At 47.0% G+C, this 17,933-nt stretch overlaps 1 protein-coding gene across 2 annotated transcripts; it reads left to right on the top strand.

Annotated features, from left to right (window-relative positions):
* The first annotated feature begins 550 nt into the window (after positions 1-550).
* PLAU (plasminogen activator, urokinase) lies at positions 551-7,322 on the top strand. 2 transcript variants are annotated; one of them, XM_084794995.1, is made up of 12 exons: positions 551-709; positions 1,015-1,101; positions 1,591-1,621; positions 1,755-1,862; positions 2,545-2,719; positions 3,119-3,210; positions 3,322-3,541; positions 3,760-3,908; positions 4,481-4,621; positions 4,959-5,107; positions 6,228-6,442; positions 6,475-7,322. In XM_084794995.1, exons 2-11 carry the CDS (start codon positions 1,045-1,047, stop codon positions 6,402-6,404), a joined length of 1,299 nt encoding a protein of 432 aa, XP_084651121.1. In that variant the 5' UTR covers positions 551-709; positions 1,015-1,044; the 3' UTR covers positions 6,405-6,442; positions 6,475-7,322. The 2 variants fall into 2 exon arrangements, with proteins under 2 accessions (XP_084651121.1, XP_084651120.1); XM_084794994.1 differs by having other exon boundaries at positions 6,228-7,322.
* The last annotated feature ends 10,611 nt before the right edge of the window (positions 7,323-17,933 follow it).

The raw sequence follows: 17,933 nt of genomic DNA, 5'->3' as shown, positions 1-17,933 counted from the left end.
CTCTGTCTCCCTAGCGTTTGGATTAAAGGTGTGTGCCACCGTGTCTGGCCCTTGCCTTGATTTCTGAAACCATCTTTCAAAGGCTGACCTTAAACCAAGCAGCAAACCTGAATCAAATCTGACCTTGCTTCCCCCTTACTACACATTCACTTTTGTCTTCTGAGTCATTGGTTGTGTTAGTGAGGACTGGGGACTCAGCATTTGACGTGTGCGAACCTTTGTTAGCAGGAAGTCTTGCCGTACAGGAACTGCAATTATCCCCCTTTTATCAGACATCTGAATCCGTGTCATAGGCAGGCAGGGGTCAAAGATGGACAGGTTGGGGGAGAACCGATTAAGCCACCAAGGAAGACTCTTGACGGCCTCTCCACGCACCACGCTGTCCGCACTGGGACAGCACTAGGTAAATCAAAGAAGGAAAGAATTAGTTTACCCCTCCGGATCCCTCACCAGACTGCCTTAGTTTGCTCTGCTGGGGATCCCGTGACTTTGTCAAAGTGGGGGAAGCAAACGCGGTCCCAGCGGTGGTGCAAAAGGAAAAGAAGGGCGAGAGCGCCGCCCACCACCACGCCTGGGCGGGGCCAGGCCTCGGGCGGGCCCTAATAAAGGACAAGCAGCGCGGAGCAGAGACCGGAGTCTCCCTTCGAGCACCGAGGGTCATCAATCGTGTCCTTGCGTGTCTGCCGGCGCCCTTCCGCTGCAGTCACCGGTGAGTGCTGTTGGTCTGAAGCAAGACTGGCGGTGTGAGGCAGCCAGAGCTCCTGCACGTCTCCCTTCCCCCTACCTTGGCCAGCCGCACCTTCAGCGGCTCCACTCCAGCCCACTGAGACCCTCTACGGATGTGGGTCCATGCTGTTGTGCAGGTCCAGAGCCCGCAGAGGGGAGAGCCTGCCAGGCCTGGGGAGCTTGCTGGCTTGCACCGCGGGGGACCTGGAGCGGCTTCCCTTGATCTGCAGTAACACTGCTACCTTTCAAGCTGCTCTGCTTCTTGCCCTGACTTCTCCTTCTTTGCAGAACGGCTGTCTAGAGCCCAGCGTCACTACCATGAAAGTCTGGCTGGCGTGCCTACTCCTCTGCGCCTCTGTGGTGAACAACTCTGAAGTGAGTGGTCTCCTTGCTTTAGCAGTCTCAGGAAGGGGCTTGCAGGGCCTTAAGCAGCATCAAGGGAAAAGAGGGGCTGCTAAGAGAGTTAGAGTCCTTAGGCGTCAATAGCAGGTCCAGGCTCTCCCAGGAAGGAAGGCGACTTGTCAGCTGAGGGGTTGAGCACCAAAGAGGTTTGCACTGTTTGGCAGGGGAGAAAGAAGCCACTGTGGCTGCCTTAGCCCAAGAGTTCCTGGTTTGTGTAAAGTTTGTGAGTCAGTCCGTGTCTGGGCACTGGAAACCCATGGCCTTCATTTGGAGAGCTGGGTAGAAAAAAAAACAAAACAAAGCGGAGGGACAGATGGGAGTCGGTGGGGATGATGAGAGAGAGGAGAATGAGTGAGTGTCACTGGAGGGGAGAATAGATTCTGAGGTTGGGGCCTGTTCATCCTGAGCATGGGTTTCCTGGAGCATGTCCCCTCTGGTGACCCCCACCTTCATCTCTTGCAGGGTAACCCTGAACTTGGAGCTTCTGACGAAGGTGAGTATCTACTTCCTTGCACAATAGTGGGCTGCACAGACATCTTGGAAGACCTTAGGAGGGACCCCTCCCTGTCCTGCTGGGAGGCTGGCTCCCCCTTGGTCCTTGCTTATCTCACCTTTGCACTTGCCAGCAAACTGTGGCTGTCAGAACGGAGGAACGTGCGTGTCCTACAAGTACTTCTCCGGCATTCGCCGATGCAGCTGCCCAAAGAAATTCCAAGGGGAGCACTGTGAGATAGGTATGGCGTTGTCAGGAAGAAGGGGAGGACCAGAGGTTTCAGAACTGGGAAGACGGGTGGGATGCAGAAGCAGAGCAGAAGCCGGGCCCGGTGGGGTAGGTTTGTAAGCCCAGCCCTTAGGAGGAAACTGAAGCAAAGGATAGTAAATTTAGGCCCAGACTAGCCTGGGCTACGAGGTAAGTCCTTGTCTCAAAAGGTGGGTTGGGGGGGGGGGGGTAGCTAGAGAGATGGCTCAGAGATTAAGAATACTGGCTGCTCTTCCAGACGGCCTATGATTTGGTTTTTAGCACTCACATGGCAGGTTACAACAGTCTGTACTGCACCTCCAGCCCCAGTGGATCCGATGCTCTCTTCTGGACTCCAGCACTGGTCATGCACATGTGCACAGATGTACATGTAGGAAAAACACCCATACTCATAAACAAATAAGTAATATTTAAGAAAAACAGGCAGCAGAAGTTAGGAGTTATATGTACAGTAGGGTGTGTGTCCGCGCGTGCGCGCGCGCGCGCACACACACACACACACACACACACACACACACACACAGAGTCTCATAAAGCACTAGCTAAACACATATGGAAAAAAGGAGACTCTTCCAGGTCGGAAACTGTCACCTCTGAAATGCTTGTTCAAACTTCCTCCTTTTTCTTATACTCTGTAATCCTCAAATCATTTCTAGATACATCAAAGACCTGCTATCATGGAAACGGTCAATCTTACCGAGGAAAAGCCAACACTGACACCAAAGGCCGGCCCTGTCTGGCCTGGAACGCACCTACTGTCCTCCAGAAACTCTACCATGCCCACAGACCTGATGCTCTTAGCTTAGGCCTGGGGAAACACAATTACTGCAGGTAGGTAGAGCCTGGGTACTGAGAATCCTTCCCGTGGGGGCTGCAGAGACGGCTCAGCAGTTAAGAGCACAGGCTGCTTTTCCAGAGCTCCTAGGTGCGTTTCCCAGCACCCACGTGGCAGCTCACAACAGTTTATAACTCCAGTTCTAGAGGACCCATTGCCCTTGTCTGGCCTCAGTGGGCAGGCATGCACAGGCACAGACACAGGGAAACACCGTACACATTAACCAACAGGCAACAGCATCCCCCACCCCGTGGCCTCTTAGAAAACTATGTTACCAGCTCCCAGCACACCGGCACAAGAATGCTGCAGTCTCTGACTGAACCTTCACCGGAAGGGAAGACACAGAGGCGACACTTTGGGCTGGAATGACATTCCCTATCTCTTCTTGTTACCAGGAACCCTGACAACAAGAGGAGACCGTGGTGCTATGTGCAGATTGGCCTAAAGCAGTTTGTCCAAGAGTGCATGGTGCATGACTGCTCTGTTAGTGAGTATCCATGACAGCGGGGTGGACAGGAGGGATGGAAGCGAGGCTTGCCTCAGTGGGAGTCTTCATTCTTTGCTGTCTCCCCACAACACGTACCTTTTTCTTTTCTAGACAAAAAGCCCTCTTCTGCAGACCAGCAAGGGTTCCAGTGTGGCCAGAAGGCTCTACAACCCCGCTTTAAGATTGTTGGTGGAGAATTCACTGTCATTGAGGACCAGCCCTGGTTTGCAGCCATCTACAGGAAGAACCAGGGAGGAATCCCTCCCTCCTTCATCTGTGGCGGGAGTCTCATCAGTGCGTGCTGGGTAGCCAGTGCCACGCACTGCTTCATGTACGTGCATCCCTCTGTCTCTTCTCTCTGACCCTCCCATAGCACTTCAAACATGCCTCTTTCTCCTTCCCTATGGAAGATTACACTGTAATTCTGCTAAGCCTCTATTCACATAGCCCCGTGGCCTTGGGTACAAGTAATACTTTGATGCCTCTGTGATGGAGAGGAGAAAGTAAGAGGACTTCAGAGATGAGGCTGACGTGTCTCATTCCTCACAGTAATCACCAAAAGAAGGAAGACTACGTTGTCTACCTGGGTCGGTCAAAGCGGAACTCATACACTCCTGGAGAGATGAAGTTTGAGGTGGAACAGCTCATCCTGCACAAGGACTATAGTGCTGACAGCATGGCCCACCATAACGATATCGGTGAGCACAAAACTTTAGTTACCAGAAAGGGGATGGCCTGCGAAAGAGCGGTCCAAAGGAAGGCTGAAGGAGTGGGGGAAACGAGTTTGAGAACTTGAAGCCCTGGTGAGAAACTGAGGGATGTAGTGCTTCTCTGTAGAGACCTTGAATTTGCCAAACAGGTGGGTTCTTCCGAGTGGAAAGAATCCTGTCGGCAGATGGCGTAGGCTGGGAATGCCCTGCCTGCACAAGCTAGGATGGATGCTGCTTCTGTCTGTAGCGGAATATAGAGCTTGTAAAGCAAAGCTTTGGCTGGATTTCAGCTCAGCTCCCTCCGCAGGAAGCAACCTGTTCAGCTGTATACTGCAGGGCTCTGGTTGCCTACACATCTGCCGTCGGCTGAAATAAAGCATCTGGAGAATGTGACAGGGGAGGCTTCTAGGCGACAAGATACCAGCAGACCTTCTTGGGTGTTCTATGGCTCCAGGGTCATGGGTGTAGATCAGTACTCAGCATTTGGAGGGGAAGAGTTGATGACCATCCCTCGTGGTAGCAGGTGATAACCTTTCCCCTTTGACTTTCCTCTTTTCCAGCCTTGCTGAAGATACGTACCAGCACGGGCCATTGTGCACAACCATCCAGGTCCATCCAGACCATCTGCCTGCCCCCAAGGTTTAGTGATCCTCAATTCGGTTCAGCCTGTGAGATCACTGGCTTTGGAAAAGAGAGTGCCAGTAAGTGACAGCTGAAGCTGACTGAAGGGGTTCTGGGGCAGTGTTATGGTCCAGAGCAAATGCAGCGGACTATCAGAGGAGGACTGTGGAGACAGAGGTGGGAGCATTATGGAGGTGACAAACAGGTCCAGGGATAGAGTAGGAAGTGATGGGCAACCAAGTCAAACAGGGGATGAACAATTATGGGTGGAGTAAAGGCGCAGATTGGAGTAAACAAAGAGCAAGGGGTTTCTATAGCTGGGAATTGTTTTTTATTATTATTTTTTTTATCTTCACCCTTGCTAAGAGTCTTATTTATAGACACATCTTAATGCAAGCATCTATTTCCTCCATCTAGATGACTATGTCTACCCAAAGAACTTGAAGATGTCGGTTGTAAAGCTTATTTCCCATGAAGTGTGTAAGCAACCCCACTACTATGGCTCTGAAGTCACTCATAAAATGCTGTGTGCTGCTGACCCACAGTGGGAAACAGATTCCTGCCAGGTAAGATTCCCATGCATCTGTTTTGATCACCCCCACACTCCCCAGCACTCTTGGATTTGATCTGATGGCCCTGGGGAGTCGCTTTCTGGCCAACAACTGAGAATCAATGACTTAGGTCTTTGGAGCTTATGTCAATGCTTACAGTTTCAAACATTTGGCATGAGCTTGTGCTGCACACTTTAGACTAAAAGGGACCAAGACCATTAAAAAAAAACATCCAGACATGATGGAGCACGCCTATAACCTTAGCATGCCTAACACTTTGAAAGCTAAGACGGGAGGATCGTGAGTTCAAGGCCAGCCTAAGCTACATAGTGAGAATTCAAGGCCTGTGCTACCCTTTCTCAAATAAAACAAAATCATTCAAACAAACAAAAAACCAACCCCCCCCCCCCCACACACAACACCAAACCAAATCAACAACAACAAAAGGGAAGGGGTGCCTAGCTCAGTGGTACAGTGCTTGCATAGTATGTTCAAAGGTCTGAGTTCAATTCTCAACTCAGGGAATGGAGACCATTAAACAAACAAACAAACAAAAAACAATTAACAGTCTGGGAATGTGGCTTAGTTAGTAGAGTGCTTACCCAGCAAGGCTGAAACCCTGGATCCAATCCCCAGTGCTGTGTGTAATGAGCCACAGCCGGTAATGTCAGCCCTTGAGGCCACTTCTGGGTCTTTGGCTAAGAACAAGGGAAATCAATATAATCCTATAATTCATTGTTCAGGATCTGTTCATCGTGAACTGCAAAAAAAAAAAAAAAAAAAAAAAAAAAAAAAAAAAAATCAGGTATGAAGGAAGTGAGGGGACACCTTTAAGAGAATATGTCGTGGTAAATAAAGAGATGGAAGGAAAAGGGAAGTGTGTTTCAGCTGAAAGAACCAAAACTGAGACTGAGCATGCCATGTTCCAAGGTGAGGAATAGCAGGGTCTGGAGAGTGGGTTGAACAGTGACAGAGGAAAGCTAAGTAGAAGGTTTTTTCACGCTTGATTCTGTACAAAACAGAGTTGCCAAGGTCTCTGACTCTAGGAAGGCCTCCCCGCTCTCTTGAACACGGCTGGGGCGTGGCCCTGTCCTCACTTCTCCCAGAGCCCACCTCTTTATCTTTGGCTTCCCAGGGAGATTCCGGAGGACCTCTAGTCTGTGACATCAATGGCCACCCGACTCTGAGCGGGATTGTGAGCTGGGGCCGCGGGTGTGCGCTGAAGAACAAGCCGGGCGTCTACACGAGGGTCTCGTACTTCCTGAGCTGGATTCAATCCCACATTGGAGAAGAGAACGGCCTGGCCTTCTGAGGGCCTCCAGGGAGCCGAGGGAGGAAGCGGGTGGGTCACTCATTCCCGTGCCGCCCATCGCCCATCGTCAACTCTGCAGCAGGGCCGTCCCCATCAAGTGGAGGGAAGCCGCCTGCCAAGAAAGGCAGGCTCTGCTTTGATCGTTTGCTTGTGCTGCCCACCAGGTGAGCGGTGAGCGAGCACCGATAGCTTTACCCTCAGACACAGGTCTGGGTGCTGGCCACCCAGGCCCTCCTGTCCAGGATGGAAAGTTGGTCCTGACTCAGGATGACACTGAGCAGGAGCAGTCTTTTTATGGACTAAAGCCATCTGCAGTTAAAAAAAAAAAAAGTCTCCTGTGCAAGTGTAGGAGGAAAGCTGGTTCCCCTCATTCATGAGGTCTGCTGTTGGGAAATAAATGATTTCCCAATTAGGAAGTGTAACAGCCGAGGTATTTTGAGGGGGCTCGTCCACAGTGGTTTGAGGAGTAGAGACACTAATGGTGTGAGGGAACGGCTCTAGCATTCCATGAACGGATCAGGGAATTCCCTGTATGTGTGTATGTTTGTTCACTGTGACCAGGCTGTGAGTCTAAACCTGAGCAAAAGCTGGTATGTTCCTGTGTCTAATTGCAAGTCTGGGCTGTGATGCTGGGGCCTCTTGGCCTTCCGTGTGATGCTCTATGTGAATGTGTCATTCTCGGGCGTGACCTGTTACCAGCACTAAATGTCTGTTTCACTTTTTACATAGATGTCCACTTCTTGGCCAGTTACCTTTTTTTTTTTTTTTACTAATTAGCCTGTTCATCAAATCCTCACTGGGTGGGGTAAGGACCACTCCTATGTACTTAATATTTAATAATTATGTTCTGCTATTTTTATTTATATCTATTTTTATAATTATGAATAAAAGTGATCAATAAAATGTGATTTTTCTGAAGACTTCTGGTTTCTCCATGGTTCTTGTATGACAGGGAAGTAGGGGACATTAAAGGAAAGAAATAATGAAGGTCATGTGCATCTTAGTATCACATGGGGCTTGCTTGGATTCTTTTGGACAGGAATGCTTGGATGAGGGAAAACTACTGATTCAAACCAGGCGTGGTAGTCCATGCCCATAATCCTAGTACACCTGAAGGCTACATAGAGATTGGTATAAATTCAAGGTCAGCCCAGACTACATGGTGATCTCAAGGCCAGCTAGGCTACAAAGCAAGACATTGTCAAAAAAAAAAAAAAAAAAAAAAAAAAAAAAAGAAAGAAAGAAAGAAAGAAAAGAAAAAGAATAGAAAATAAATTTAAAAAGCTGATTCAAACAAAACAGCAGTGTGGGTGCTGAAGACATGGCTAGGTAGTTGAGAATACCTGGGTTTGCTGCTCTTGCAGAGGGCTGGACATTGTCCTCTGCACCCACTTCAGGTAGCCGAAACTACTTGTAATTCTTCTGGCCTCTTTAGGCACCAGCACCCAGGAACACATACCGATGCTTAAAAATAAATCTTACAAAAAACAATGAAAATACCAGTGTGAGTGGGTATAATATCTCATGCCTGTTTTCCCAGCATGTGACAGGCTGAGGCCAGAGGACTGGTATGAGTTTAGAGTCAACCTGGCTACAGAGTAAGTTTCAGTCTTAAAAACAACAACAACAACAACAACAAAACCCAAAAACAACAAAGAAACCAGGCTGGGCGTGGTGGTGCATACCTTTAATTCCAGCACTTGGTAGGTAGAGGCAGGCAGATCACTGTAGTTTGAGGCCATTTTGGTCTACAAAGTGAGTCCAGGACAGCCAGGGCTACACAGAGAAAACCTTTCTCCAGAAACAAAAAGAAAAAAGAAAAAAAAAAACCCACACAAACAAACAAACAAAAAATGGGCAATGGTAGTGGCACACCTTTAGTCCCAGCACTCAGGAGGCAAAGACAGGTGGACTCTGAGTTTGAGGCCAGCCTGGTCTACAGAGTGAGTTCAGGACATTCAGGGCTACACAGCAAAGCCCTGTTTTGAAGGAAAAAAAAATTAAGTAATAAATAACAGGGGCCTGGAGAGATGGTTAAGAGCTCTGACTGTTCTTCCAGAGGTCATGAGTTCAATTCCCAACAACCACATGGTGGCTCACAACCATCTATGGCTTGCAGAACATGAAGGCAGAGCTCTGTATACATAATAATAAATAAATAAATCTTTTTAAACAAAATAATAAATAATAAAAATAATAACAAAACCAAACACCAAACCATTGTAAATCTGGCATTCCAGAAAGAACAAACATAGTTTCCAACATCTGTGTGTAGGCTAATGTGGTCTCCCCGTGTTAATGAAACAGATATGCACTTAATTTGGCCTTCGCCAGGTTCTAGAAAGCAGAGTTCCAGATCCAGCCTTCATAGCACCTATGTTAGAAAACAAGGCACAGACCTACGGCTCTGTAAGTGGTACTGGGGTTGAGCTGCAGCTCACAGTGGCCTCATCAGCCTGGTGTTACTGTGTCTTGTGGCTCTTTCATTGCTTATTTTTGAAATGGTGGCTTACTGTACAGCCCTGGATGGCTTGGACCTCAATGTGTAGGCGGGGCCTGATTCTGCCTCCTCAACCCAGAGATTAAAGGCACGCACCACCATATCCAGCAGTGTGCCTCTTTTTGTTTTGTTTTGCTTTTTCGAGACAGAGTTTCTCTTGTAGGCCTAACTGTCCAGGACTTGCTTTGTAGACCAGCTGGTCTTGAACTCTCATTGATCCACCCATATCTGCCTCCTGAGTGCTGGGATTAAAGACGTGTGCCACCACACCCGGTGTGCCTCCTTTATAACTGTAGCAGTTGTTGTTTTTATGCCACATCTACCTTTTTATTTTATTTCTTTGTTTTTCTTTGGTTGGTTTGTTGGTTGGTTGGTTTGGTTTTTCGAGGCAGGGTTTCCCTGTGTGGGCTTGACTGTCCTAGACTCGCTTTGTAGGCCAGGCTGGCCTCGAACTCACAGCGATCTGCCTGCCTTGGCCTCCCGAGTGCTGGGATGACAGGCGTGCACAACCATGCCCGGCTTTATTTTATTTCTTAATTTTGAGGTAAGGTCCTACCAAGCCGCAAGGCAGCCCTTCCACTCACTCTGTAACCTAGGCCGCCTTTTTACACTTGTGAAGCTCCTGCTTCAGCCTCTGAGAAGCAGAGATTAGACGCAAGCCTGCTGTCTACGAGGCCCCGCTCATAGAAAGCCTCTTGAGGTTTAGCTGTACCACATTTTTTTACTCTGCTCCCCACAAATCCTTGGGCTGACCTCAGCTAAGAATGTTTGCATGAGTGAAAACTGCTGATCCACAATACCACCCTACATGTGTGACATCCAGGGAAAATGAACAAAACCGTAATTTCCTCTGATCTGCATGTGGGGCTAGTACTGCATTTTCTTGTGTGTTAATGTCGCTCGCTCGTCACTATCTGTGAAGACCAGGAAACTCAGAATTAAAGCTGGATGGTGTCCTGGTAGGGGTGACCTATATAATTTGAATCAAACATCAGGTTCTAAAGAACTGAAGCAAAGACAGAAGGCAGGCTAGAAGATATAATTAGATGCTAAAATATTGGAATTGCCAGGTCACGTTCATGAGTTTTGGCAGGGTTTCCTAATGGAGTCACCTGAGAAACTTCAGGAGATATGCACACACCTGTGCCCCGCCTGTTAGAGATTATGATTCAGGTCAGGGCTGGTGCCAGGGCTTGTGACTTCAGGAATGCTCACTGGGTGTTTTTGATGTGCACCACTGACTGAGAACCTCAGGCACAATCAGTCAGTATCCACAAAGGGCCCAGAAAATTCAAGACCTGGTCATCATGAGTTCCCTGCATGAACAGCCAGTTTTCTGAGTGGAGGTTTGCAGATACAAAGTCTCCTGGGTGATTTGTGGATCCCTGAGCTTTTAATCCCATAACCTACCACAGTTGTTTTGTTTTTTCCACAGAGAGCAGCTGTGTTTCAGCATGGGTTTTGCAATCAGGTGGCTTGAACTAGAATCCTGAATTTTTTCTTTTTATTTATTTATTTATTTATTTATTTATTTATTTATTTATTTATTTTTCGAGACAGAATCTCTCTATGAAGCCCTGGCTGTCCTGGACTCACTTTGTAGACCAGGCTGGCCTCGAACTCACAGGGATCCGTCTGCCTCTGCCTCCTAATGCTGGGAATCCTGACTTTTAACACTAACGATGTGGCTTGGAAAAGACCATTAGCCTCTCTGTGCCCACATTTCCTTCACCATAAAAAAGCGGTAACAAGGCCACTGAGAAAGCTGACAGGGCAAAGGCGCTTGCTTCTGAGTTTGACAACCTGAGCTAGGTCCCCAGAACCCACAGGACAGAAACAGAGAACTGACTCTTGAAGGTCTGACTTCAGTTTAGTGTTGTGGCACATCTGTGCCTGTACACACACACACACACACACACACACACACACACACACACACACACACACACACACGGGGTGGGAGTGGGGATCGGCTTTCACAAAGCTAAGTGAGTATCTCGTGGTTTAGTGGCATCCCTCCCATCCTCGGCTTGCAGGAGTGTTTGTGGGAGCAGATATTTGCTGGGAAAGAAAGGACAGGATTAAAAGTTAAGGGGCCCAGCCCAGGCTGAGTTGCTTTCAGTTTCTCCATTTCTTGCCCGGGGGACAAGAAAGATCTTGTTCAAACTTGAGCGGTCCACGGCACAGGGCTCCCCGACACTGAGAACAGGAAGTAGGAGCCTCAGCGGCAGGTTGAGCAACGAGGCCGCCAACAGTCTGCAGGCTAGCGACTTCTAAGCCTCCATCTCTACCCTCAGCTATCCTGTCCTGACGCTCTAGCTGCTTCCCCAGGAACTGTCGTAGGGCTCTATACCCCGATTTAATGTTTTCCTTCATTCCCGGAAGAAGGTACTGTACTATTTGTGGCCCTACTTTCCAGCAGAGAGAACAGAGACCGAGAGACACTGCCTGCGCATGGCAAACGGAACTGCGAATGCAGAGTCCGGCTTTGAACTCAGGCAGTTGGCTGCGTTCATGAACCCAACGTAAGGAGAGCACGCCCAGTCACCCGTGTAAAGAACGGCTTCATCCCACCTCAGTTTTTTCTGCTGAAATCTTGTTTCACTGAGGTGGTTTCCGCTTTCACCAGAATCCTTCCTTTTGAAATATCTGTGGCCAATTCAATTATCAGAACTCAATATCCATGCACGTTGCGTCTTTCCCAAGCCAGCACTGCATCACAGCCAGCACTGCACCACGGCCACGCCCCTGAGTCCACCTCCCTTCCTAGCAGGAATCACTTGGGCTCTTCCTTGAATCAGACACAGTGTAAAGTTGCTGAGGAGTGTTTAAATTAACAGCCCTATTGATATGCGGTTCATACACTACACAGTTCATCCATTTAAAGCACACAACTTGATGATCTTTAGTATATTTACAGAGTTGGGCAAAATCACAATCAGTTTTGAACATTTTCATCACCTCGCAGAGAAAAATCTGAACCAATGAACAGTTGCTTCCTTTCCCTTTCCCTAGGTCCTCAGCCTTAGGCATTACCTAGTTTCTGTCTCTGTGGGTTTGCCAGTTCTGAACGCTTCACATAAATAGAATCATATAAAACGCAATCTTGTCTCTGCCTGTTGCCCTCAGGTTTCATCCACCTTGTAGCATGTGTCAATATGGCTGCTAAGCTTTAAATAACAAATGGGGAGAAAGGATGGCTTAGGCTCCTTCCTGACCTTGCTGTCACATTGAGATTCAGCAACCATCTTCTTTCTTTCCTTCCTTCTTTTCCTCTCCTTCTTCCATCTTGTCCGCTGTGCCCTGTTCTTTTTTGAGACAGAGACTGGCTATGTGGGCGAGGATGGCGTGGAACTCACTGTGTAGCTCAGGTTCACTTTCAAGTCAGGATCCTTTTTCTTCAGCCTCCCAGGTACGGTCTTTCTTTTGCCTTTACTTTATGTGTGTGAATCTTTTGCCTGCATGCATGTAAGTGTGCTATGCACGTGATGTACCCCTGGAGCCTAGAAGATGGTGTCAGTTCCTGCATCTGAAGTTGCAAGTGGCTGTGAGCTGTCATGTGCTTGCTGGAAACCAAACCGGGTTCCCTGCAAAAGCAGCTCCTAAGAAGCCACCTCTCCAGTCACTTTTCTTTTTCTTTCTTTCTTTCTTTCTTTCTTTCTTTCTTTCTTTCTTTTTTTGTACATATATGCCAAGCATTCTTAGATGCTGGGGATATAAGAGCAGACAAGCCAACCCTGTAGTTAAGGAGCTAACAAGGTGAGGAAGGAAACAGAAGCATGCCGACGAGCTAATGAGACAACAATTACAATAAAAGCCTGTGTGTCTAAAATGCAAAATGCACAACAAGAAGATAACGGAGCTTTTTATTCTGTTTTGAGAGTCAAGGAAGATTTACATAGGAGATAACATTTCACTTGGGTCTTTAAAGATGTACAACATTTGCCAAATAAAGAAGAAAAGGGCATTCTAGGCCCAGGAAAGACAATGGAGTCATGAAAAGGCAAGGCAGAGTCAAGAACCCAATGGCCTTGAGTAGAGGAAGCAGCCAGTAGATAAAGGAGCTGGTGGGATCCAGTGGGCGAAGGGTCTTATGAGGACACAACATCCTTTTTTAGCTAAATGCATCAACTTCTGTCTAAGACACACACACACACACACACACACACACACACACACACACACACACACACACACACCACACTCGCCGTAGTTCTCTACTTCCCTGGGGAGCTGATGGCCACCAGCCCACTGAGGCATGAGGAGCAGAAGATGAGGCACAGGGCTTGGAAGGCCTTAAGAACGTTGGAGATCAGCCGGGCGTGGGTGGCACACACCTTTAATCCCAGCACTGGAGAGGCAGAGGCAGGTGGATCTCTGCGGTCGAGGCCAGCCTGGTCTACAAAGCGAGTCCAGGACAGGCAGGGCTGTTACACAGAGAGACCCTGTGTCGGGGAAAGAACATTGGAGATCAAACACTCTGGGAAAGACTCCAGGAACTAGTTTAACTTTAGTCAGGGAGAACAAAGGTTGTATAGCCTTTGGGGAGTGGGTGAGGGCTTCTAAGATAGGTGTTTGTAATTGGCTGAAACCAAGCACCTCAAGGATGCCTGTTCTGCATCTAGCAGCATGCTCCCATCATACTGTCCCATATTTGTCCCACACCTAATCATCTATAGGCACAAGGAGGGGAGAGCTAGCAGCAGGCTGTGTCAAGGGCCATGTATCTGAAGACACTCTCCAGATGGAGTCAGGCAGAGAGCTGTAGACCCTGCTGGGGAGAGGGAGTCCTACACCTAACACTCAGAACGGGGAAGACTGCAACCTCAAACAGGAAGGCTCTTCCAACACTCCCTCGCCTTCCTCTCGCCACCTGATGACGCAGGAGTCACAGAGCCAGTGCCTGTGGGAGCCCTCCTTCCTCTAGAAGCCCTGCTAGTTAAACATTTGGGACATCACATCTTGCTTTCAGACACCAGTTCTTCAAAGTCTAGAAAGCGAACTAACGTCAAGGTGCCATAACTTTCTTTCTCTGTGTGTTTGCACATGTATGTGTGTGCTTCTCACAGCATACATGTGGAATCATACAACCACTTGTGGCAGTCAGTTCTCTTCTCCACCATGCAAATACTGGGGACTGAACTCAACCTGTCAGTGTTGGCAACAAGGACCTTTGCTCACTGAACCATCTTGCTGGCTCTTATTTTGTATTAACTAAGAATTTCTACTCAGTTGTAAATAGAATTATACAAGTAAAATCATCTCATAGTATTCAGTCACTGTTAACATCTCTGGCTTTGGGATTTCCTTTTCCAGTTCCTTTTCCTCTGGCTTTTTTTTTTTTTTTCAATTTCTATTTGACTTTGAATATTTGGCTCCCCAGAGCCAGATCCTAAATCCTTTCTTGTTTCTACCCTAAACTTTCTCTAAAGACAGCTTACTCACGCTCAGGCTTAAATCACCACCACCAGATGACTCACCAATGTTTGCCAGACTTCTAAAGGACAGTCCCTTATTTTCTATTGCCTCCTTGGCACCCTGGTTGATTGCCACACATAGCCACCTCAAAATCAGTTTTCATTGTTTCAGGTCCAATTTAGATTTCTCTCATTGACCTCTGGGTCACAAAAGTACCACAACCTTACAATTCGCTGTACAATTGAACACTCTCTTGCTTCTGCCTCCCAAGTGCTGGGGTTATAGGCATGTGCCACCATGTCTAGCTTCCGTAGTAGTGAGGATCAAAGCCAGGACTTCACACACACTCCACTGTTCGAGCCTGGCGGTCTATTTCTCTCCACCGCCACCATCACCCTTAGTCGAGCCCAACCTGCTCTCAGCCCTTGTCTATCTGGAGGTCACGGCTTCCTCCAAGGATTTGATTCTTTCATCTATTCCCTCCCAGACCTCCCAGCCCACTGCTCCCTTAAACAGAGTAAACATCCAAGTGTGTATTTGCTTAATGACTACTTTTGCTCTTAATAGCTCCCTACTCCTGATTCAGTGCCTCCCTCTGTTTCTAATCCCCTTTCTCACTCTACTCAGCTACTGTTTTATTATCAACCCGTGCTACCATGGACCCTTGCTCTTGATGTTTCATCTTTCTGGGACGTCCTGAACTTCTGAGATTCTTCTTCATATTTCTGAGATTATTTTTTTCTCTTTCTTTCTTTCTTCCTTCCTTTCTTGTTTTTTGAGACAGGGTCTCTCTGTGCAGCCCTGGCTGTGCTGGATTCACTTTGTAGTCCAGGCTGGCCTCTAACTCATAGCGATCTGCCTGCCTCTGCCTCCCAAGTGCTGGGATTAAAGGTGTGCACCACCACTTCCTGGCCAAGATTAGTTTTTCTAGGCTGCCTGTGCCTACATAAGACTCTCTTTCTCTTACTCTCTCTTACTGTGCCATGCCCCCCTCTCTGATGCAGTAGTCACCGTTGCAACTTTATATTTGCTATTTCATTAGTTGTTTAACATGTGTGCATCTTATACTTCATAAGGTCAAGTACACTGCTTTTGATCATTACTGAATATGGTATACATCTAATATGTATTGAATAAATGCATTCTGATGTATATGTTACTTAAAAATTAATTGTGTTCATATTTTATACATAATTTTCCATCTTTGTTTGTTTGTTTGTTGAGACAGGGTTTCTATGTGTAGCCTTGATTGTCTTGGACTCGATTTGTAGACCAGGCTGGCCTTGAAGTCAAAGATCCTTCTGCCTCTGCCTCTGAGAATGCTGGGATTACAGATGCCCAATTTATCTTTTTCCTTAATTATTTTATCATTAGCTTTTTCCTTTGGCATAAGAAATCATTCTAGCTGGGTTTGGTGGTGCACACCTTTAATCCCAGCGCTTGGGAGGCAGAGGCGGAGGCGGAGGCGGAGGCGGAGGCGGAGGCAGAGGCAGAGGATCTCTGTGAGCTCGAGGCCAACCTAGTCTACAAAGTGAGTCCGGGACAGCCAGGGCTGTTACACAGAGAAATCCTGTCTTGAAAAAACCAAAACCAAACCAAAAACCCAACCCAAACAAACAAACAAACAAAAAAGAGAAATTTCTCCAAGCTGCATATGTACTGCATAATTATAAGGCTCATTTGATCTGCCCTTCAGAATGGAGGCATCAATGCGTGAGGCGTTATCACTTGCGTTTTGAGGAAACACGGTTCACTTTTTCCTGGTGCCACCCTCACACCTGCCATTCTACGTGTTTTCCTGTGTTTGTTTGTTTGTTTGTGTTTTTGTTTTTTTTTTTGTTATGGATTTTAGTTTTTTGTTTTTTTTCCCTTGTTCTGCTTGATCATCCAGTAAGGTCTAAAATAACTCATTAACTTTAATGTCTTACTAATCCAAGGAGCCCTCCCCCCCATCCCGTTGCTGGAAAAAAAAAAAAAAGCCAGGCACAATGGCACGCACCCTATAATTTCAGCATTCCTGAAGTAGAGCCAAGCGAGTCAAGAGTTTTAGCACATCCTGGGCTATACAAGGCCCTGCCTAAGAACAAAACAACATCTTCTCAAAACAACAATAAAATTATGCTAAGAGGCAGGCGTTTGTAGCCCAAATTTGACGTGATTGTTCGGTTCAGACGCTGGACAAGCAGCTGAGGTACCTGCTTAACACATCAAAGCCTCTACGTTCGCCCAGCATTCCCACCTGTTTCAAGGCATGGCTGGCCTACCCCACCCTCTGCACTGAACTTTCCAGGCCAGGGGCTGGGGTTCCCCTCCCCCACAGGCTCTTCCCTGTATAATTCAGTCATCTTGGTCTTTCTCTGTCCCTCCCTCTCCCTCCCTGCATGTTCGTTCTTTCTTTCTTTCTTCCTTCCTTTCTTTCTTTCTTTCTTTCTTTCTTTCTTTCTTTCTCTTCTCTGTCTCTTTTCTACATGGCGATTTCCCTGGTTCCTTGGGACCAGTGAACTCGCCTGAGAGCTGCCCCCAATAAGCCTCCCTTCAAAAAAAAAAAAAAAAAAAAAACAACTTTTAATCAGCTTGAAGTGGCTTATTTTGTCAGCGGAGAAAACCTACTATCTTGGTGCGGGAACCCTGGAGGAGTGGAGGCCTTAGTCCAGCAGGCCAAGGCAAGCGGGCCATGTGTGGTCGCTACTCTCCTCTTAACCTTTCTCTCCACCTGACCCAACAGACTTTTTAGTTCCCCCTCCTTTCCCAGCCTTCGCCTAAGAAGTACTACATACTTCTGAGTTCAAGACCCCCGGGACCCCCTGCCAAGCCAGGGCAAGCCCGGCCTAGGATCCGACTCTTTAGCCCGCTTCTTGTGGCGCTGGCTTTGGAAGGCTGCCAACGTGGACCAGCCATGGCTTTCAGCAGCCAATCTGTGCTAAGCTAAGCGCTCTCTTTCTCTTCCTTTACGGACTCCCTGCAGCAGCTTGGCTTCATTCCGTAGCCAGAATTTGGCGCTCCTGATTTCCAAATTCCCACTATAAGATACAGATATCTTATATCTAAACTCGCTCTGGTCTACGCTTAAGGTTCTATTTCCCCAATCTCTAAAATCTTTTATCTTTAATTTCTTTGCACTCTGCTCTTTAAAAGAAAAACAAAAAAATATTTTAGGATTGTGCTGAAAACTCTTATCTAAAGATTTGTAAACTGCTCATTGAGTATAGTTTTAAAATGTATATAATCTGCAACAAAATTTGGCTTATAATTTAAAATCTACACATAAATGTGCATATTATATATATGTACATGTAACTTGGATTTCATTCCATATATATACATATATGCAACTTGGATTTAACTCCATATGTGTGTGTGTGTGTACATGTTGGTCTTAACTCATATATATGTACATGTAACTTGGATGCAACTCACTATATATATATATATATATATATATATATATATATATATATATATGTTTTTAAATAGAAACCATGTTGGGGGAGGAACCGGAGGAGACAAGCAAGGGGATAACAATTGAGATGTAGTCTGAATAAATTAGAAAAAAAAAGTAGAAGCAGGAACAGAAAAAAAAAGAATAAAAATAGGTAAGTTTTAATTACTTT

The sequence above is a fragment of the Acomys minous genome, assembly GCF_964271855.1.
Source record: "Acomys minous genome assembly, chromosome: 9".
Lineage (NCBI taxonomy): Eukaryota > Metazoa > Chordata > Mammalia > Rodentia > Muridae > Acomys > Acomys minous.
The sequence above is the reverse complement of the archived record's forward strand: the minus strand, read 5'-3'. Positions and strand labels throughout refer to the sequence as shown.

What these genes read in the sequence shown, in the direction of transcription:
- PLAU (XM_084794995.1), top strand. Translation starts at nt 1,045, where the DNA reads ATGAAAGTCTGGCTGGCGTGCCTACTCCTCTGCGCCTCTGTGGTGAAC. An exon ending in AGGGGAGCACTGTGAGATAG is followed by an intron (nt 1,863 to 2,544) that starts GTATGGCGTTGT and finishes AATCATTTCTAG; the next exon opens with ATACATCAAAGACCTGCTAT. An exon ending in GGGAAACACAATTACTGCAG is followed by an intron (nt 2,720 to 3,118) that starts GTAGGTAGAGCC and finishes TCTTGTTACCAG; the next exon opens with GAACCCTGACAACAAGAGGA.